Below are 22,796 nucleotides of genomic sequence, written 5' to 3'. Positions count from 1 at the left end.
AAGCCCGCTAGAGTTACGCTCACTCTGGCCTCACCTGTAGTGGAGACTGATTTGAGGAGGTAAGAAATGAATGGAGAAAATGGGACTGGCCAGCGGGGCTGAGACTAGGGTAAGGCAAGCTAGCACCCTAGGACCCTCACTCTTCTTTTAAATTTATCTTATTGAAGTATAGCTGATTTACAATGTTGTGTTAATTTCTGCTGTACAGCAAAGTGATTCAGTGATACATGTATATATATATGTGTTTTTTTTCATGTTCTTTTCCATTATGGTTTATCACAGTATACTGAGTATAGTCCCCTGTGCTATACAGTAGGACCATGTTGTTTACCCACTCGATATATGAGTTTGCATCTCCTAATCCCAAACTCCCACTCCATCTCTCTGCCACCCCCCTTCCTTCTTGGCAACCACAAGTCTGTTCTGTATGTCTATGAGTCTGTTTCGTAGATAAGTTCATTTGTATCATATTTTAGATTCCACATACAAGTAATATCATATGGTATTTGTCTTTCTCTTTCTGACTTACTTCACTTAGTATGATAATCTCTAGGCATTATTTCATTATTTTTTATGGCTGAGTAGTATTCCAGTGTGTGTGTGTGTGTGTGTGTGTGTGTGTGTGTGTGTGTGTCTCACATCTTCTTTATCCATTCATCTGTTGATGGACACTTAGGTTGTTTCCATGTCTTGGCTATTGTGAATAGTGCTGCTATGAACATAGAGGTGCATGTTTCTTTTTGAATTATAGTTTTGACTGGATATATGCCCAGGAGTGGGATTGCTGGACCATATGGCAACCCTATTTTTAGATTTTTGAGGAACCTCCATTCAGTTTTCCATGGTGGCTGCACCAATTTACATTCCCACCAACTGTGTAGGAGAGTTCCCTTTTCTCCACACCCTCTCCAGCATTTGTTATTTGTAGATTTTTTAATGATGGCCATTCTGACCGGTGTGAGGTGACACCTCATTGTAGTTTTGATTTGCATTTCTCTAATAATTTGCGATGTTGAGCATTTTTTCGTGTGCCTGTTGGCCATCTGTATTTCTTCTTTGGAGAAATGTCTATTTAGGTCTTTTGCCCATTTTTCAATTGCTTTGTGTTATTTGTTTTGTTTTTTTTTTTGATATTGAATTGTATGAGCTGTTTGTATATTTCGGAAATTAAGCCCTTGTTGTTTGCATCATTTGCAAGTATTTCCTCCCATTCTGTACGTTGTCGTTTCATTTTGTATATGGTTTCCTTTGCAGTGCAAAAGCTTGTAAGTTTGATTAGGTCCCATTTGTTTATTTTTGCTTTTATTTCTATTGCCTTGGTAGACGGACCTAAGAAAACATTTGTACGATTTATGTCAGAGAATGTTTTGCCTACTTTCTCTTCTGAAAGTTTTATGGTGTCATGTCTTATATTTGTCTTTAACCCATTTTGAGTTTATTTTTGTGCATGGTATGAGGGAGTGTTCTAACTTCATTGATTTACATGTGGCTGTCCAACTTTCCCAACACCACTTGCTGAAGAGATTGTCTTTTCTCCACTGTATATTCTTGCCTCCCTTGTTGAAGATTAATTGACCATAGGTGTGTGGGTTTATTTCTGGACTCTCTATTCTGTTCCATTGATCCATATGTCCGTTTTTGTGCCAATACCAGACTGTTTTGATTACTGTAGCTTTGTAGTATTGTCTGAAGTCTGGGAGGGTTATGCCTCCTGCTTTGTTATTTTTCCTCAGGATTGCTTTGGCAATTCTGGGTCTTTTATGGTTCCATATAAATTTTAGGATTATTTGTTCTACTTCTGTGAAAAATGTCATGGGTAATTTGATAGGTGTCACACTAAATCTGTAGATTCCTTTGGGGAGTATGGTCTAGGCACCTCACTCTTAAGGAGGCGTTCACAGACCTGTACTTAAAGGAACCTGACATCAAATACCAAGTGTCTCATAACCATGGAGATAAAAAAGATAGAGAGATCTGCCTCTAAGTCATATAGTTCTGGATTCAAATACCCATATTTGACTAAATATGGAGTTTCTTTCATATCTACAGTTGAACCAGACCCTCCTGTGAACCTGACTTTGGAATTAAAACAGCCAGAAGACAGAAAACCATATCTGTGGATAAAATGGTTTCCACCCACCCTGGTTGATGTAAGATCTGGTTGGCTCACACTCCAGTATGAAATTCGATTAAAACCTGAGAAGGCAGCTGAGTGGGAGGTGAGTCAACCGGAAGCTTTTGGAGGGAACCCTGTCCTTTGGCAAAGATGAAGTACTCCAACTGAGAATAGGTCATGCCCCCTAATTATTGGGCCACCACGTTGCCTTCCTGATGCTGATGTTACCCACCCATGTGTGGAAGGGCCTTCTCCCCTCCACTGGGATGGATGGGGGCTCATCTTTACAGCTCTCCCATGACTAGCTCCTTGCAACTGAACAGCCACTTCTGCCAAGTTTTCGACCCACCTCCCTCAGGATATCTTAGATCTAACATCTGTGAGAGTACTTAAATGGCACTAAGTGGGAGGAAAAAATTTCAGTGTAACCAGTCCACGGCTAATGGCATTTTTATTCACTTTAAAATACTTCATTGTAAGCAAATAGTACAATAAATTATAGGCATTATGATAATCTACTCTTAAATAGTTTAGTATATGTCTCTTTTAAAAAGGGAATATTTCCAAATATAGCCTAAATAATAGGATCACATGTAGAAAATTAATTGAAATTCCTTAATATCATCTTTTTGAATCCCTTAATATCATTTAATGGTCAGTCCATGTTTTAATTCCCCCAATTGATTCAAAAATATTTTTAACAGCTGGTTTGTTCAAACCAGAATCCACTCCAGGATCACTCACTGTGGCTGGCTGATATATCCCTTCACTCTCAACGTGCTCAGGAGGCTGGGCCACTTGTCACATAGAATGCCCCACCTTCTGCATTTGTCTGATTAGTTCTTTGTGAGGTCATTTAACCAATTTCTATGCCCCCATATTTCCTGTAACCAGACATTAGATCTAAAGACTTGATCAGATTCCAGGTGAACAATTTTTGGTAAGAAAACTTCAGAGGTGATATATATGCTTCATATTCCATCATATCAGGAAACAAAGACCATCTGGTCAACCTACCATAAATGATGTTAAAAGTGGCCCCTGGATCGGGGAGATCACATCTTGATCCCTTGATTGTAAAGTCATGTTTAATTTGTGCACAATTTCTTCAGTGTTCATGAATTCCCAGTTCTCTTCCACCTAGTGGCTTTACATCAGTGAATGATCCTTGAATCAATTATTTTATTAGAGTTTAGAAAAGAATAATTTTCCAATTTTATTAACTAGTCACCTTCCATAATGTAGAATTTAGAAAGCAAGGTGTAGGGAGCAGAACATTTGTCTTTCTGAAGTAGAGTTCCCAATGGAGAGATAGAAAGCCTGTTGGTTTTTGTGTGAGCAGTATTTAACAGGAGAAAGGGCTGGGCTGAGAGGGTGGAATGGTGTGAACAGGGTATTTACTAAGTGTGATCATTTGGTCTCACTCCTCCAATAGTTTACTGCCTAAAGAAAAAGTCTCTTTCTTCATAACACAAGTCAGAGTGACTTCTGTTTTCCTTGGTCTCCCTTAGACTCATTTCGCTGGGCAGCAGACTCAGTTTAAGATTCTCAGCTTATATCCAGGGCAGAAATACCTTGTTCAGGTTCACTGCAAGCCAGATCATGGATTCTGGAGTGAGTGGAGCCCAGAGAGCTCCATCCCGATACCTAATGGTGAGTGTCTTGGCTCCCTTTTGCTTATACTCCTAAATATTTTTTAAATAGAATGAGTTTGGTAAATTTGTATGTAGTAACTACTAACAGAGAAACTATTTTGAGTCTTAGCCAGAAGAATGAGTAGAGGTGAGTTTATCATCTCTCCACTCAACACAAAGACATTTGTAAGTACAGCATTGCTCCCTGGGTCACTGTCAGTGAGGACCAGTTTCTAGGATAAGTCTGCAGTCATGGGCTTGAAATGTCTCAGAGGGCTTGATGGTCAGTCATTCCGCCCTCCCCATCTGCCCCATTCCTATCATTCAAGGTCATCATCTAGTTCTCCCAAAATTTGTAAGGCACTAGCCCATCTGAAAAGCATGAATTGATTTTCAGTCCTTGAAGACAATTACATGTTGGTCTCTTAGTCAAGGAACAGTGTATAAAAGGCACCCAATTCTTTAAGTGCCATTAAACATGGTGGCTGGCATTCTACAGGGAATGAATCATTTGCATTTCCAAGTACTTTACAGTTTACAAAGTCTTTACCTTGTTTGTTCCTCCCAACCATCTCAAGTATTCAGAGAGAACAAAATTGCCATTAGGAACTGAAAGGGAGGAAACTAAAGGTCAGTGGAGTTAGAAGTCTTGCCCAGAACTGCATGGCGAAACCTAGCTCTTGTGACAACTTGCCTGGCCAAAGTATCAGGGCTTGCATTGACATACTGGAAAGAGCACCGCATTACAGGCCATAAGAGTGTGCATCCAGTCCATCCCTGGCTCTTACTAAATAAAAGCAGAAGCCCTGGGTTCAAATCCCAGACTACAACTTTATAGCTACATGCCTCTGGGTAAACCACTCTTACAGTCTCAGTTCCTCATCTTTACATACAGGCAATGTATGTAAAGAGCTTAACATCATATGGCTTTTACTGAGAACTTAATAAATGTTAGCTTTTTAAATTATTATTACTGCAACTGACCATGTACCCTTGGACTTCCTATATAAGTATCAAATCAAATAATATTTTTAAGGATCTTGAAAATTTTAGAGAACTATAAAATACAGGCCACTTTAAAATTTAATGATATTGGAAAAAATTAAATCCATCATTAATGTTACTCTGGATTGATGTTCAAATCAGAAAAGGTGTGGAGGGGCGGAACTTATGTTCAAAAGTTTCATTGATTTGTTTTGTTTGTTTGTTTTTAATGATGCTGTATGTGAGCAAAACTTTCTGGCTGTTTGCTTTTCAGACTTCTCAATGACAGATGCAACCGTGTGGATCTTTGTGGCCGTTCTTTCTGCTGTCATCTGTTTGATTATGGTCTGGGCAGTGGCTTTGAAGGGCTACAGGTACTTCACTGTCTATCAACCCTCCTCCCAATCATGGTTGTCAGGGATAATGGCCAAGAAAGACAATACAAAAATGATGGAAACCTACAGATAATTCAAGCACCTCATTTTAGCCATTAGTTGCAGTGTGTTCACCATTAAAAACTTTTATCAGTGCTAGCAAAAGTAGAATAGACACATTTGAAGTTGATGCTCTTTCCATCAAATGGAGGCTCACAGTTGTGAAATAGTAAAAATCTGGCAAGAACAGCAAATAATCCCCTAGTCCCTTCAGAATCAGCCAGAGTTAATTAGCGAGAATTCATTTTTTTTTTTTTTTTTATGGTACGCGGGCCTCTCACTGCTGCGGCCCCTCCCCTTGTGGACACGCAGGCTCAGCGGCCATGGCCCACGGGCCCAACCGCTCCACGGCATGTGGGATCCTCCCGGACCGGGGCACGAACCCACGTTCCCCTGCATGGGCAGGCAGATTCTCAACCACTGCGCCACCAGGGAAGCCCGCAAGAATTCATTTTGATGTTGACCCCTAGAAGTATTCATTGTCCTCACCACTGATTGTTAGTTTCACGTAGCCTCGGAACTCTAACTTCTATCTACCATAGTCCAGGTAGCAGCTATTTGGAGATAACGCTAATCTTTCAAAAATTACAAAGTGAAAACACGTGTCATTTATCTTATCTCACAAATCTTTTTATAGCATGGTGACCTGCATCCTCCCTCCGGTTCCTGGGCCAAAAATAAAAGGATTTGATACTCACCTGCTGGAGGTAAGTACCAGCGGTAAGAATGTATTGTGACCAGCTTCTCTATACTCGTTATCTTTACACATGAGCACACAGTTCCCGTCAGTGCGGCCTGGTCAGCTCGGCCATCCTTGACCAGCTGTCCCTCCTCTTCAGCAGGTGTGTTTACAGAAAGATGTGGGAAGCATGAGGGTACTTACCATCAGATACTGAGTGCCAGAGGACAATGAAAGAAAGCCAAGAAAACCTCAGAACACATAGGAATGCTTGCTAGGCTTATCAGCTCTTTTCATAAGCCCCATCTAAAACATTTTGTACAAATAATCGATTGAGAAAGAGGGTGAATATTTGATGAATACCAAAGAGGAACCTACCACCAGCCCCTCCGTCATACTTTGGTGTAAGCTCTCACTCGAATGTTCCTTACAGAAGGCCATGGTAACAGAATATCCTATTGCAGTTTTTGCTCAGTTTGAGAGCTCAGTTAAGACTGGTTCAGTACAGTGGAACTGGTGTTTGCCAGGGCCCATTTAGACCGATTCAAGTGGGAATGAAATTTAAGTGTTTCCAATGAAAAGAGGTGTTAGAACATTTTTAATTTCTCTGCAGGTTGAAATCTATAGTTTCAATTTGACCTTCTGCTTAACACTGATGTATATAAAAGCAGTCCCCTACACATTGTCGCTTGACCCCAGCCGCTGTGAGGCCAAAAGCACAAGAAGGTGAAGAGTGAGTCCTGGGGAATTTGGCTTGACGGCATTCACTCTGATTGCAGATATCAGAGCAGGAACTAGAGCCCCAGAATTAGGGCTCTTATTCTGCTATCCAGTCTCTAGCACTGACCTTTATAGACCCAGCATGAACATCTCAGCTAACTAAATGAATTATTGTTTAGCTCGCAATTTGACCTCGTAGCCACAGGGACTTAATGACTTTTAAAAACTGCTTTTCGTGTCAGAAGAAAACGTTCTTGGATTTTTAATGCCATTACCCCTAATTCTCAAAAGAACTTTCCCAGATGGGTGCTATTATTCTCATTTTACAAATGGAGAAACTGAGGATCACAGAACAGCTTATCCAAAGTCATAGAGCCTTTAATAAGTAATAGAGCCAAGATTTAGGCACCAGTCCCTGACCTAAGTCAGAGCATCTGGAGAAGCGTGGAAAATAAGAAGAGGAGGCCGGAGGAGAAATGGGGGGAGAGGAGGATAGAGAGAAGGAGGAGGGAGAGGAACCCAAGGAGATGGAGGGAATATGGGCTGGCAGGAAGCGGGGGAGGGAGGGGAGGGAGGGGAAATGGAGCAGAAGGAAAGGAAGGAGTGGGATGGGAGGCGAAGGGAGGGACAGGGAGGGAGAAGCAAGGAAGAGGAGAAGGGAGAGAAGAAGGAAAAGATGAGAATCAGCTTCCCACTACCAGACTCCAGAACGTGGGGTGAGCGAGCCAGTTAGGAGGCCAGCAACCCGATTTCAGAACTAGTGAGTCCCAGTACCAAGTGCACGCATGAGCACTATGGGTTTAGATGTTTCCCAAGCTTTTCTTATTTAATAGTTATATTTTTATTATATGCACATATACTACTTGCCCATTCAACTCGTGATCATTATTGCTTAGAGAAAGACTAAGTTAAAATCGTGAATTGACTTAAAGAAAAATATTAGGTGAGTAATAGTCCAGGAGGTGATTCTAGATGGCCTGGGACACAGATGTCTGACGTTTGGGAAATTCTGCGAGGCCGTGGCCACATCCCACCTGCCCGTAGTCAGGAACACAGACTTGGCTACGATGTCCATTTGGAATGTTATGAACCTGACGGCCTTCTTGCCTTGTGTCTGTGTTTTAATAGAAGGGCAAGTCCGAGGAACTTCTGAGCGCCCTGGGATGCCAAGACTTCCCTCCCACTTCCGACTGCGAGGACTTACTGGTGGAGTTCTTAGAGGTGGATGACAGTGGGGACCAGCCGCTGATGCCAGCTCACTCCAAAGAACACCCGGGGCAAGGCGTGAAGCCCACGCACTCGGATCCCGACAGTGACTCTGGCCGGGGCAGCTGCGACAGCCCTTCCCTTTTGTCTGAAAAGTGTGATGAACCTCGGGCCAATCCCTCCAAGTTCCACACTCCTGAGGGCCTTGAGAAGGCAGAGAAACCTGAAACAAACGTTACCCAGCCCCAAGGCCCTCAGGGCACAAGCGTGGAAGGCAAAATCCCCTCTTTTCATGTCAGCGGATCCCAATCTTCAACGTGGCCTTTGCTGCAGCCCCCCGGCCTGCACTACTCCAGGTCATCTTACCACAGCGTTGCTGTTGTGTGTAAGCTGGGCCTGGGCACGGCAGGTGCTGCACCCACTTTGTTGGACAAAACAGACACACGTGCTTTAAAACCCTCGCAAACCATTGAGACTGGCGGGGAAGGAAAGGCAGCTGAGCACGGGGAGTCAGAAAGCTTCCGTTCCAAGACTGACCAAGATGCGGCACGGCTGCTGCCGCAGGACAAGACCCCCTTGACCTCTGCTAAACCCTTGGAGTACGTGGAGATCCACAAAGTCAGCAAAGATGGAGCGCTGGCGCTGCTCCCGAAACAAAACGAGAACAGCGGCCGGGCGGAGAAGACCAGCACCCCTGAAACCAGCAAGGAGTACTCGAAGGTGTCCCGGGTGATGGATAGCAACATCCTGGTGTTGGTGCAGGATCGGCGAGCGCAAAACCTGGCTCCGTTTGAAGAACCAGCCAAGGAGGCCCCGCCATCCCTGCCACAGAATCCAGCCGCGGTAGACCTGGCCTCCTTCCCCGCGGCCCCGAGCAACTGCAGACTCCAGCTCGGTGCGCTGGATTACCTGCATCCCACAGGTTTTATGCACCCCTTTCAGTGAGAGCTTGATTCATGGAAGGATGGGTTAAAATGTGATTTTCCTTCAGGTAACACTACAGAGTACATGAAATGCACTCTACCAGAGAAGGCTTGAGAACGGGGTTAGAATGGCACTACCAAACTCCCAGGTCACTCGTCTTCATGATCCATTTTCAACCAGTTGCCTCTTTCTCCAACAGTTGATTCCAGAACAAATCGTTTAGTTTTGTGTGATTTGTAGAGTTACGTTTTGCTATCAGTTATAAAATTATGTGTTCAATGAAATAAAAGCACATTGCTTAGTGTTCTTGAGGGCCAGTGCCAATAGGTATATCCCCTGGAACAGGCTTTCATGGTCTGGTATATGACAGAAGGATATCAACTAGTCAAAACTGTTTACCACAGGAAGATGGTAGATATGAGAAAAATGCCATGAAAACCACTTTTGAGGACCAACTGCTTAACCTTTAGCACTCCTCTTTCATTTTATTAGGATTAACCAAATTAACACATTTTAAAAAAAGAGTGCATTCTAGAACACCTGACAAATTGTTTACATCCGTTCCTATTACCTTAATGACGCATTGCCAATATGCAAATAAAAAGGATGCCTCCGATTTTTTCTTAAAATAGTTTGAATTTATTAAGCATGGATTCCCCCCCACCCCCGCTAAATTGTATTTCATTCTGAAGTTTCTGGAGAATAGAGTTTTAGAAAGTGAAATTTTCTTACATAAGAGGAAAATGAGTTTCATGTGGTGAATCCTTCTAAAATGTTTTCCTCCATTTCAGCATGATAATTTATTACACACCCTAGTCTTCTGTTAGTGAAAAAAAATCCCCAAAGACTAACTTTAATTTAAAAGATCATCGCTAACGGAAGTACTGCCTTACTGTACATACAAATTCTACTTTAATATAAACCCGTAAGTTGAGCAATGTATTTTTGAAGACTATTTTTCTATCACTTAGGTAAGTAAAACACTGTTTTCTACCTTCCCAGTACAGCTGTTTACCTATTCAGTGGGTACAGTATTTTCCGTTATGTGATTATAAGGAGTATTTACAGTACAGAGTGATATATGCAGTCCCTGTTTGTGGAATAAAATGCCACACCAAACCAAAGCCCACTGAGGAATATGAAGCGGATGACAATATTCAGTTTCCAACACAGTGTAGTATAGTTTAGCTGATTCTTTTTATCTCCAGGATACTTTAAACAACAATCATAGAGCTAGAGTTTTAGGGCTCTCCACAGACCAGAAATTACTTCTCTTGTAATTTAGGGCTACTCCGGGGCTTCTGCTCCTCTCTGGATGAATAATCATAAAGCTACAATGAAAAAGTAGAGTGGTAACATCTAACGCACTGTCCAAGAGAGAGGGTTCTTGTTCTGCTTTTCTGAACAATCTTGGACAGCAAGGACATTTTAAGTAAAGCCAGGAGTTCGTGTCTCTCTGGAGTAGATCCAGTAGATCCACTTGCAAAATTTTGGCAGGGGCAGGGAGAGCACTCACGTCAGAAGTATCCAAAGAAAAGTTCCAAGAAACCAGGCATCTGTGGATTAGTGGGAACCACTACAAAGGCCAGGGTATGGTAGTTGGAAGCCCCAAGTCAGTTCCAAGGGCAGGCTCTCCAAGAGCGGTCAAAAGCCTGGATCTCCATTTTAAAGAGAACATCCATGACTCATCGAACTGCCTGCCTCTATTTCCATTTCACCTGACAGCAAATCCATTTCTGTATCTGCTCACTAGCTGGAACATAGAGAATTTGAGCTCCCTCTGTGAGTTAAATATTCCAGCCCAATAAGTCCATGCGGATAGGAGCTGGACTCAGAAGTGGCCTGATGTGTGAAAGTGAACACATTGCCAGAGCTTCCAGAAATGCAAAAGTAATAAATCTGAGGCTCTATATTCTCCCAATATGCAAACAACATGTTAAGAGTGAAGGGGCCATTTGGGAAAGTGGTCCAAGTTTATTCAATCCCCTAGATCCTTGTTACTCAAAATATGGTCTGACCAGCTGCATCAGCGTCACCTGGGCGCTGCTTGGAAATGCAGAATCTCCACCCCACCCCCGCCTCAGAATCTGCATTTTGCTAGGATCCCCAGATGATTCATGTGCGCAGTGAAGTTTGAGAAGCATTGCCCTAGACGATCATTTCCACTAAAGCTTATTTTAGTGCATGAAGCGATCCTCTCCTGGAAAGTACAGGTTGAGTCTGTTTGACTTGCACTGAACGGTACTGTAAGAAAAAGGCATCATTTTTTAAAACATATTAGTGGTTTAGGATTCCCATAATGGTAGAGAATGACCTGAAAAAGTACACACAACTTCTAAGAGGTCCGGGAATATATTCCACCTTGAGAGGCATTGACAAAAGACTCTGCTCTTCACAGACGGTACAGACTAAACCTTTCCCAAAAATAGTCCAATCTCCTCCAAGATGTATATCAATCAGTCTGATAGTATGAAAATTCAAAACTAGTCTGCTTTTGATATATAATTTGGCATATATGGAAAAAAATGTCATGGCTGAAGACTCAAACTAAATCCTTAAAAAAAACACCAGTTAGCAAGTAAATTACTACCACTTGTTAACTAAAGCCAAGGCTATAAGTCTATGGTCAGTTAGCACTCTTTAATAAACTATGTATTTTTCATGGTCTAGCCTATTTTCTGTTAAGGAATTCCCTAGTCGAATGAAAGTATGCAGATTGGGGGTCAAGAGACCCAGCTTCTAATGCTAATTATGTTACCTTAGACAGATCAACTCCCTTCTCTGGACCTCAGTTTCCTCTGAAGGAAATGTTAGGCCGGAAAATCTCTAATGTCCTTTTAAACTCCGACTCCTTGATTCCATGATTCACTGAATAGTGTCCTGCAAAGATAATTAACCAATGCCTTGTATCATAATTAAGCTAATAAATAGTTACCCTTTATCATAGAAATACAAGTCCTCTTCAGGGATGTGCTCATTTTATTTCACTTGCAAATCATCAAGTCCAACTGATCTTAACATATCACACATGCATTTTATACATCATGTAGGTATAGAATCATAGTCTAAGATTATGTACAAATATGCATGTAGAGAGAAGAGGCATGAGATTTTTTTTTTTCATGAGATATTTTTTAAAAGACGTTGAAAGAGGCTTTGATTTTTAGAAAGAAAAACACTTTTCTTATATCAGGCGGCTGATTCTGGTTTGTTTTCTTTTCTCCCATGGATTATGTACCACCATTGCACATTTGGCTTTAAAAGCCTTAAGTTCTTAATTATAAAGGTCATATTTTTATAAACAAACACCTAAATATTCACGTTACATAGCACACGGAAAAGGGATAGCCAATGGATGATTTATGGAAGCTTATGACTCAAACTGCAAAATCTCCTCTGGTCAGTTTTAGCAAATGGGTACAAGGCACCTCAAATGAGCACAAGTTATAATCAGCCATGTCACTGACATTTAACAGACTCTCCATCTCCTAAGTGCCTAAGGCCAATCCTGGAAGGCAGTTATGTACTAAATACTTGCTTTCACTGGTTTGGTCCAAAGCTGGTCAATCCCTTACCATCTGTACGAGTTGAAGGAGTTTGACTGTCCTGTAGTGACCCAACTGAACGGGAGAATCCGATGAACAACCAGAGGCACCTGAGCCCCAGGGTGCAGCTTGGCTAAGGAGGGTCCGTCCCCAAATCTGCCTCTTTCTCCAGGCTGCCCACCACTGCCCATCACTGGCAGAAAGACTTGCCGCTGCCTGTAGTAATTTTACTATCTCCTTAGAGTAGACATGAAAGAAACAGATTTGTACACATCTTACAAAGTGCCTTTCTTTACTTTTTGTTTTTTTGAAGTTTCATTTTCACAAGAAAAGTGTATCGATTAGAAAGTGAATCTTACATTTTAGATAAACGAATGAAAAAGCCAGAAACAGAATGAATAAACGGTCTAAGGTCCAATCAGCAACTATCGAGTGGATTTTAATTTATTGTTTAATTGAATTGCCACAGAGCTGATGTGAATAGTGTAACTTACTTTGACAAGAAATTGACTCTGGCTAGGATTTTGGAATAAGCCTGCCACCCTGTTACTTGAGACCCTCAATTTGAAAACATATTAATGTACTTCTGAATAGCTTGGACTTGCATGCCAGGGCCTGAGAAGGGCAATGCATGCACCGTGGAAACTTGCACACATGCAGAAAGATGTAAAGGCCTCTGGGTTACCATCCGCAGGGTTGCTAACGTAGATTTGTCATTGATGAATGCCTCGCGTGTACTTCAGTGAACCAATTTCTTTTTCTCCTTTTTCAGCCCAAGCATCATTGTGTTGTTGCTAGGGTAGTGGGCTGAGCACTCAATTTCTAGGTTGAGGTCATCCTGCTGCCACTAAACAGGCTGTGTGATCTTAGGCAAGTCCTTTAAACTCTAGCCACTAGTTTCCTCACCTGTTAAACGAGTGCATTGGCCTAAAATATTTCTAAGACCCCTTCCGGCTCTAACTGTCTTTGATGCTCATGATCTAAGTAAAGTCCAGGGTTTCCGTAGAAGGCCCAGGGACAGTGCAGGGAAATGTTGCTGGTGTGGCCTTAACCTGAAGCAGTGGACAATGTGGCTGTGACACCGCTGAAGAGAAAAACAGATCCATTCCTCCAAGTCAGATCGATTTCAGTTAGCATCCTTGCTTCTTCTCTTCTGCTTAGCTGTCCATCTTGTAGGCTTCTTATGCTCTCACTCCAGGGCCTTTATTTTTCCTGAGAGTTCATTATGTGCAGTAGCAACCATAGGATTTTCAAGAAACTAAATTACACATAAACGATGACTTTGGCCTGAGTCAAAGGACTGAGTCAGATGTTAAGTCGGCCACACAGATATCAAGGCCCAGATTGAGGGTCACAAGTTACCCCATTTAAAGGTCCTCAGGCTTAGATATTCTAGCCCAATTCATTCATTCAAGGGCCATTAATAAATCCAGCTACATTGATGACTCGGCCGTGGAGGTCTTAAGCAGAAACTTAAAAATACAAAATGATTGCTTGAGAGCTTATGACCTAACCAGAAGTTCTACTTATAGTTATGGCCTGGACTTATTTCATGATCAGTATACATGCCCTCTGCAAATCAAACAGGAGTTCTCTCCCTAGATTTGTGTCTCTCAAGAAAGCGATTTTTGGTCTGAGACCATTACATGGTATCTATTTCAATAAAAGGAAAGTGATAGAAAGGGTGTTTCCAAATGTTTGGGCAGTTTAGGATTCCACAAAATGCCGAGAGTAGCCTGCTGAACCCAGATTTTATTGGACATAGTCACTCTATAATCTATTCAGTGTTCTGAGTTTATGGCTAAGAGATTGCACGTAACTCACAATACCATATGCCCATGACTGTTTTGTCCACATTGATTCCTTTGAGTTATGCTCTGATTTCATGTCAGGAAGCACTGAGATGTGTAAAGGGGAAAAACATGTACTGTTCACATGGTTGTTGTCAGTGAAGAGAGAGACCCTTAGATAATCACAGTCTATTAGTTAACTTTTTACCTGCTGCTGATTAAAAAGAAAAAACACTTAACTCTAAAAACTTTAGCTTCTTAAGTAGTAATATCAAAAATGATAGTTTAATAGTTATGGTCAAATTATGTTTCACCTGGATACACTTCAAAGTCCAGTCTGAGTTTTTTCCATGCAAATTTCACAAATCCTGAGGGGGGGAAATATCTTGTTGTTGTGTTATCTGAAATTGAAAAACTATATGGCAAAGATTCTCCTGAACAGCAATTTGTTTTATAAAATTCCTGATAAAATGATTTTGAAGTTTTAAAAGTAACTACCTCCCTTCTTGTTCTAATATCCTTCCTTCAAACTGCTTATCATTTAGAAATGAAAGATGTCACATCTCCCACTTCGACTATTTTCAGTGCCATAGTTGTGTATTTGCCATGTGATATTCCTGACTTTAAAGTAACTGTTATATGATTTTATATTATATTGCTTTATGTGGTTCAAAAACTGTATGACACATTGAAATATATAATCCTCCGGTTGTGAAACTCACCATGTAATACAAAAGAAAATAATTATTTAATGACTTAGAATCTATGTATATGTATTCCAGTATGATTGTTTCTACGTCTGGAAAACAAAACTGAAAAAAATATGTAATCATATCTTTCTGATGAAACCATGAATGTACACATTCTTTTCTTAATCTTTGTCTAGAAGTAGTGTAAGTTGCCCTCATACAGCTGCTCTGGGGTAAGTGTTTAACGTACAATCCAACAACTGTTTAAAAGTCAGCCCCCCCAGCTTTGCTTCACGTGACCTCTTATACTTCTTGAATGTTATTTGCATCATGAGGCTTGTTCTTCTGCTTGATCAGTCATTTCAGACAATTTCTGTGTCTCACATGGAAACCGAAGCAACCTATAGAACCGGACTGTTAGGTGATCTGTGTCTCCTGTAAAGCCATATTGAAGTGAAGGCTATGGAATAGCAAAAGGTTCCATATTTTCAAAGCTACCACTACCTCTGCTTTTTCTCTCTTCCTAGAAAATGCCAAGCAAAATTCTTAAACATTACATAGGAAATTAGAAGTGATTGTTATAATATGTTACTGGGGTTTGGTTTTGTTTTTACATGAGAATACACCTTCTAATTCACCAGTCAGTAGGTTTATGCTAGGTTTTCTCAATAACCATTTTTCCCTTTTATAAAAACTGGCTGATGAATAAGAGCCAGAAAGAATACATAGTAATTCACCAGGTAAAAAACCAACAAAACTATAGATGCAGATTTTTTCCCAATCGTAAGTCACCTCAAGGTGGTTACCCAAAGCCACGATAGCGACATTTCTCACAATTTGACTTCCCTAAAGCCCCTAGAAATAAATCTTTTCCTTATTTGATTTTTTTTTTTTTTTTTTGCCGTCACTGATGTGGGCTCTCCCGTTGCGGAGCACAGGCTCCGGACGCGCAGGCTCAGCGGCCATGGCTCACGGGTCCAGCCGCTCCGCGGCATGTGGGATCTTCCCGGACCGGGGCACGAACCTGTGTCCCCTGCATCGGCAGGCAGACTCTCAACCACTGCGCCACCAGGGAAGCCCCTCCTTATTTGATTTTAACCATCAAAGATATTATGGTATGGGGAAAATCAGCCATATATCAGAAATAATCTTGTTTTGATTTTAAAAACTCATTTCTACATGAACTTATTGTAATGCCTATTTTTTTAGCCTTAAAGAATTATAGAAGACTATAGTCATCTGATTCATCTTGCATCTTTAATTCTGTAAATCTTTGGTTATTGCACATTGTGCTTTCTCTTTCCCATGGATTTATTCATTTGTCTCCTTCCATTTTGAGGGGGCAACATGGACAGTTAAATCCTTGTCAGCAGTATGGGAGATTCTGCTAATTGCTATTGCCAGAACATCTTCATTTTTACTGCACGCCAGAAACAAGGCTTGCCAAACAAAATCATCCCAGTAGCATAGATCATTATATTTCTATTCATGCTGTTGAAAACACCCAGCTCAGTGCCTGGCTCAATAAATGTTTATTCCCCTTGCCTCCCCTTCCTCTATTTATTTTTATTTGATATGTAAATAGCAAAATAACACATTCATGGCTGAAACAATTTTCTTGATGGATTTTTGCTGCTAAGGATCTATAATCCAGAAATTGTTTATGTAAATTGGACCAAAACAATTTTCCTCCTTTGTCTTCACCCTTCCATATGATTGCAAAACATAATCTCCTTCCTTCACCCATCCCTCACACAAGAAGCTGCTAAAAAATAACGTGAGATGGAACCAGGCACATGGAGATCAGATCAGAGAAGCTCATTTAAGTATTATAAAATAAAGGTAAAATCAAGCCATTAAAAAATGGGATGCTTTTGAACAGTATGATTCATCCATATTACTAACAACATCTTTTCTGACCAAATTCATTGGATTAAGTGTAAAATGATAACTTTTTACTTTTAATGGATCTAGATCTAGAAATCTTTACCTACTGTTCATGCTTGTGTTACAGAATTGTGGGATGGTGTGGGGTTTGCTTTACAAATTCTTCTTTGCCTCCTAAATCCCCTAATGCCATGTCTTACCAAGGAATGAGAAATTTCTCATTTAGTGAGTATCACTCCCTAAAACTTGGCTTCTGTCAAAGAAACACTGACTCCCCCATGCTTACATTGGTGCCATCTGCCTTTAATTACTGGACACAATTTTACTTCTAAGCTGGAAAAAATTGTAGTGTTAGTCACCAGACACGGTGTTCATATAATTAATGACGAGTTGGAAAAGTAATGTGTAGCTAATTTTCCAAAATTATCACATGTGCTTTCCTAAAAGAAAACAGAAATTATATGTTGCCACATCTTGCCAGAACCATATCTGAAACCTTAACCCCACTAAACTCTACAACTTACTAACCAACTTTTACACATTCTAAATCCCCCACTATTTTGAGGGACTGGGAGATATAATATCTATTTAACAGAAACCTTGAAATCTTGGGGCTGGGAGATAGGGCAGGACTATAGGAAATGGGGTTTTTGAAAAGCCTCCAATAGGACCTTACTGGCCAGGGAAGCAGATTCTTGCAGATTTACTTCTGAGAATCCTTCTGAAGAATGCAAATGAGACAAAACCCGTACTACAAAACATATTCTACTTTGGAGGTCTTGACACTTAAATTAGGATTCTTTTGTCTACAACCTCGCCTACGCACCTCACCCCTCAACTCCTGCTGCCCATACAAGTGTTAAGCATTTTTCTCTTATTATGATCAGGTTCACATTAAAACTTACACTTACAAACAGACTTGAAGCACAGATACTTTTACGAATGCGATTATTATTATTATTACTTAAAATATTTTTTAAGTAAAGGCTAGAGGGTGTTGGTCAAACACCACATGGATTGTTGGTTGGCGAACACTGGTATAAGCTAAGGGAGCTCAGGAATTTTTATTACTGTATTTATAAATGTGTTTGAAAGAATTTGTAAATGTCACAGGTACGTTTTTAAGGTGACACACATTCGCTGCATAAATTATTAGAAATTATAAAATGAGCTTCAATGACATTTGCCAGTAGTTTTGCTTCACATGATCCATATTGATATTGTTACTGAACTATGTAATCTCATGATATATTTTTCAATACTTTTTCAGAGCAACTGCTTTTGCAATGGTAGCAATGGTTAATTTAAATTGAATCAATAAATTACTTCCTAAGCAATGATTTTTGGAGGGTCTTTTTCTATATATGTGAAACACGTATTTTATATATAATGTAAGTTTGGGGGGGCGGTTTTCTTTGTTTCAGCAAACTTTATTAGGACATATTTTTTTTAAAGAAGGAAAAAAACAGCAATCTAAATACTAACGCAGACACATGCTAAAATATTTGGCTTAGAATACTCATCCAAGGCGTTTCTTTCCCAGGCATGCATTCTTGTACTCCTCTCTCAACATATTCTCTGATTTTATTTCCTACTAATTCTAAATCAAAACTGACATCTTGCTTCCAACCCAGCTAAATTCTACATCTTCTCTTTCCACTGCCCTCAAGTTCCTCCAGTCTTCAGCCATTTGCCAGATCCAAGCTTTAAAAATGCAAACATGCTCGGAAGCACTCAGAAGTTCCTTGGGCCTTCTGGGAACAGCCAAGATGAGAGGTTCCAAATCTGATAAACAACCGACTCTCCCAAATGAAGTTTAAGCCACAAATCTCAGCACCGACAATGCACGTTTTCTTTTGTTTGCTTCTTCCTACCTGGAATTATCCCATGTCTCCACTTAGAACTCCAGCTGTCATTGACTCTTCCATTTATAATATTTTGTCTATTGCATAAAATATTTCATACACACTTGAAAATTAGGGAGGATGATACAACAAAGATCCACTTACCAACACCCAAATTTCACAAATATTACCTTTTTTCCATACCTTTTTTTTTTTAACATCTTTATTGGAGTATAATTGCTTTACAATGGTGTGTCAGTTTCTGCTGTATAACAAAGTGAATCAGTTATACATATATGTTCCCATATCTCTTCCCTCTTGCATCTCCCTCCCTCCCACCCTCCCTATCCCACCTCTCTAGGTGGTCACAAAGCACCGAGCTGATCTCCCTGTGCTATGCGGCTGCTTCCCACTAGCTATCTATTTTACATTTGCATACCTTTTCTTTTTAATAAATGAAACATGATGGATGCAGGAAACTGGCATCCCTCAATAACCAAATTCTCTATCTGCCTCTCCAGTGGTGACCACAATCCTGCAGTTGTATATCCTCCTGGCCATTTAAAAAATGCATTTACTTCATACATATGTATCTATAAACAGTATATATAATTTTTCTGGTGTTTATAAATTTTACATAGATAATAACATAGATCATTACTCACCTTGATTTTTTGTCATTCAGCATTGGGTTTTTGAGATCCAAATAGCTCCAGTTGATTGGTTTTTATCTGCCGTATGCAGTTGTGTACCTATGTAAAATTTATTTGTTGATCAACTCTCCATTTCCACTATTATAAATGACTCTGCAATGAATATTCTTATGCAAGTTTCACATTTTAAGTGTTTGCAAGACTTTCTCCAGGATGTCTATCTAGAAGTGAAATTATTGGATCATATGGGACACATATCTTAACATTTTCTCAATACTGATAAATTGCTCTCAAAGCGGTGGTACCAATGTCTACCCCAGTCAGCAGTGTAGGACTTCACTCCTTAATCATTACCTAGTATTGTCAGGTATTTAATTTTTGACAATTTGATGAGCATAAAATAATTTATTGTTGCCATTTTAATTTTCATTGTCCTAATGAATCCATTCTGGATCTGAATAACTCATCCCTGATTTGCTTATCTTTTATGCCATCTGAGTCTCTACATAAGCACAAGTCCTAAGTCTGGGCTTCTATTCCAGTCCAGTGGTCTCTTTATCTATCCGTGCTCCAATGTCCCCTGTTTTATTACTCTAGTTTTTTGTTTTGTTTTGTTTTGTTTTTTTGCAGTACACAGGCCTCTCACTGATGTGGCCTCTCCCATCGCGGAGCACAGGCTCCGGACGCACAGGCCCAGCGGCCATGGCTCACGGGCCCAGCCACTCTGCGGCATGTGGAATCCTCCCGGGCCGGGTCGTGAACCTGTGTCCCCTGCATCGGCAGGCAGATTCTCAAACACTGTGCCACCAGGGAAGCCCTATTACTCTAGTGTTATGCAGTCTTGCTATCTGGTAAATTAATTCCTACACCTCCATACCTTCCTCAAAATTATTCTTGCAATTCTGGGCCATTTACTCATCACATGAATTTTGAGATAAGCCTATCAACTTTCCTAAAAACTTGTTCTGGGATTCAAATTGTTGTTAATAGAATTTATGTATTAATTCTGGGAGAATCACATTTTATAATATTGTTTCTTCCTAATCATGAACATGGTTTATCACTTCATTTACTTTTGTTTTTAATAAATCTTTACACTATTCTTCGTAAATGTCTACATGTGTTTTATTAGATTCATTCCTAGGCACCATAATATTTTTGTTGCTATTGCAAATGGTATCTTTTTAAAGATTATCTTATTCTAAGTGGTTGCTGCTTGTATATAGGAACCACTGATTTTTTTCATATTGATCCTATATCCTGAAACCTTATTGAACTCTAATTATTAATCCTTGTAATTTGTAAGTTTTCTTGGATTTTCCATTTTTACAACTATATCATCAGAATGTAACAACTGGGTTTTCTTATTTTCTGATCCTTATAACACTTATATCTTTTTCCTGATCTATTTCTTGGGGTTGGATTTCCAGTACAAGGTTGAATAGAAGCAGAATAGTGGACACTCTTTGTTGATCCTGACATTAAAGAAAATGCTACTAAAAGTTCACCATTAATTACGTTTCCTGTAGGTTTTTGCAGATACACTTGGCTATGTTAAGGAAACTCCTTTCTATTCCTTGTTTGCTAATAATATTTTTTTATCTTGAATTGGTGTTAAAGGCTCTCAAATTTATTTATATGATAATGTGACTTTTCTCTGTTATTCAGTTAACATGTAAATTATAACAAAGAATTTATTTAGAGAAAATACTTTAATATTAAATTACCCTCACATTCTTGGAATGAATTCTACTTGGTCATGATGTATTTTTTTTTTTTTTTTTTGGTCATGATGTATTTTTGCAATCTTTGCTGCATTCAATTTGGTAACATTTTATGTAAGAATTGTACATTTATGAGATTCATCTTTTGTGCTGCTTAAGATATAATTTTCTGAAGTGATTTGTAAATAAGTTAAAATCTTCTAGGATTATGGAAATTCCTCTTTCTCCTTGTAATTCTATCAATTTTTGCTTTATATATTCTGAGGCCATATTATTAGGTGTATCTTCCTAACAAATTATTCCTTTCATCATTAAATATGATCCCCTCTATCCTTAATGACTCTGTCTTAAAACCCTTATTTTTCTTTTCTGATACTGATATTGCTACACTAGTTTTCTTTTGGGTGGTAATTCTCTGATGAATCTCTTTCCATTCCTTTACTTTCAATTGTTTTATGTCATTATGTTTTAAATGTTTCTTTTATAAACACGATATAGCTAGATTTTGTTTTCTCGTTCTACTTGAGAATTTTTTCTTTTAGGTGATAAGTCTGTTCCCTTTTTCATATTTGATGCAATCTGAATCTATTTTCAATTTGTCATTTAAATCAGACAATTCTGTAACAATCATCATAGGAATGGGATATAATTAAAGGTCCTAGTCAGCTAATTCACTGTATCTGAGGGCCCAAACTTCAGGGCAGCTTCTCTCCCCTGCAGAATCAACCCCGGTCACAGTGAGCCAAATTCTGACAAATCTCATCCTGCTGAGATTAGGGAGACAGCATGCTTTGTTTGTGAAGTTCAAGGGAATGAACAACTGGAGAAATCCAACTGCTAAGGGGCCTATGCACAAAAATGTTTCTGCCATACATTCTACCAAAAAGGAATTAATCTGAACATTCAAGACCCCCCTTTTAACACTTCCTCATTAAGTGGTCTATTAGTCATTCAACTACATTCATTGTTGAACAACACCTGATGAGCATGTGTGCCAGGCACTGTGTTAGGATTCAGGAAGCATTAGGGACGTGCTTTCCACTCTCCCGGGGATCACAGTCTAGTGGGAAGGCTGGGGTAACCACTGTGTCCTAAGTCTTATCAGGCTGACTTTAAAAAAATATTAACTCGGGGCTTCCCACGTGGCACAGTGGTTAAGAATCCACCTGCCAATGCAGGGGACACGGGTTCAAGCCCTGGTCTGGGAAGATCCCACATGCCACAGAGTAACTAAGCCCTTGGTCCACAACTACTGAGCCTGTGCTCTAGAGCCCACGAGCCACAGCTACTGAGCCCACGTGCCACAACTACTGAAGCCTGTGCACCTAGAGCCCGTGCTCCGCAACAAGAGAAGCCACTGTGATGAGAAGGCCCAAACCGCAGCAAAGAATAGCCCCCGCTCGCCACAGCTAGAGAAAACCTGCATGCAGCAACGAAGACCCAACACAGCCATAAATAAATAAATTTATTTAAACAAAAAATTAACTCTAATAATTCCAGATGAGCTTTGCTCAAAGAGTTCATCCTAATAACTAAATTGAAGGACTTTGCACCATTTTTCAAGAAAATCAGTGCTACCTGAAACTCGAAGGGTTGCAGTGTCTGAGCCTCATCTCCATGCAGTTCTTCTCCCCAGCACACCTGCCATCTCTGCCCCTCAGTCTCAACACCTGCACATGCCCTCCTTCAGAGTCCGTTCACTGAAATGGAATACCTGTCATAGAAGGTTTCATGTAAATTGGGTTTTATCTGAAATCTTTCCAAAATGTTTCCCTTTCCTTCAATCCGTCACTCCTAAATGAGTTAGGAGAGAGAAAGGATCACTTTGGAAAAGCTGTTATCTTACAGACCCTGCTCTGGTATTGGCAGAAGGATTGGGGTCAAAGAGTAAAGTTCACTCAGGATTTAACTGATAGATCATTAGTGAACCTGTGTACAAATTTTTAAAAAACCTATAATCATTAACA

The 22,796-nt window shown here is 40.0% G+C and overlaps 1 protein-coding gene across 1 annotated transcript in view; it reads left to right on the top strand.

Annotated features, from left to right (window-relative positions):
- Positions 1 to 20,242, top strand: part of PRLR (prolactin receptor) — a 173,858-nt gene extending 153,616 nt beyond the window's left edge. Inside the window, exons 6-10 of the mRNA XM_022599461.2 lie at positions 2,050 to 2,219; positions 3,628 to 3,769; positions 5,009 to 5,108; positions 5,806 to 5,875; positions 7,696 to 20,242. Coding sequence (XP_022455169.1) covers positions 2,050 to 2,219; positions 3,628 to 3,769; positions 5,009 to 5,108; positions 5,806 to 5,875; positions 7,696 to 8,718 — 1,505 coding nt within the window. The 3' untranslated portion in view covers positions 8,719 to 20,242. The remainder of the gene's footprint in view (positions 1 to 2,049; positions 2,220 to 3,627; positions 3,770 to 5,008; positions 5,109 to 5,805; positions 5,876 to 7,695) is intronic.
- Positions 20,243 to 22,796: the final 2,554 nt, after the last annotated feature.

This window comes from Delphinapterus leucas, chromosome 3 (assembly GCF_059928025.1).
Source record: "Delphinapterus leucas isolate spDelLeu-1000000601 "Yukka" chromosome 3, BTC_Dleu_Yukka2, whole genome shotgun sequence".
Lineage (NCBI taxonomy): Eukaryota > Metazoa > Chordata > Mammalia > Artiodactyla > Monodontidae > Delphinapterus > Delphinapterus leucas.
The sequence above is the reverse complement of the archived record's forward strand: the minus strand, read 5'-3'. Positions and strand labels throughout refer to the sequence as shown.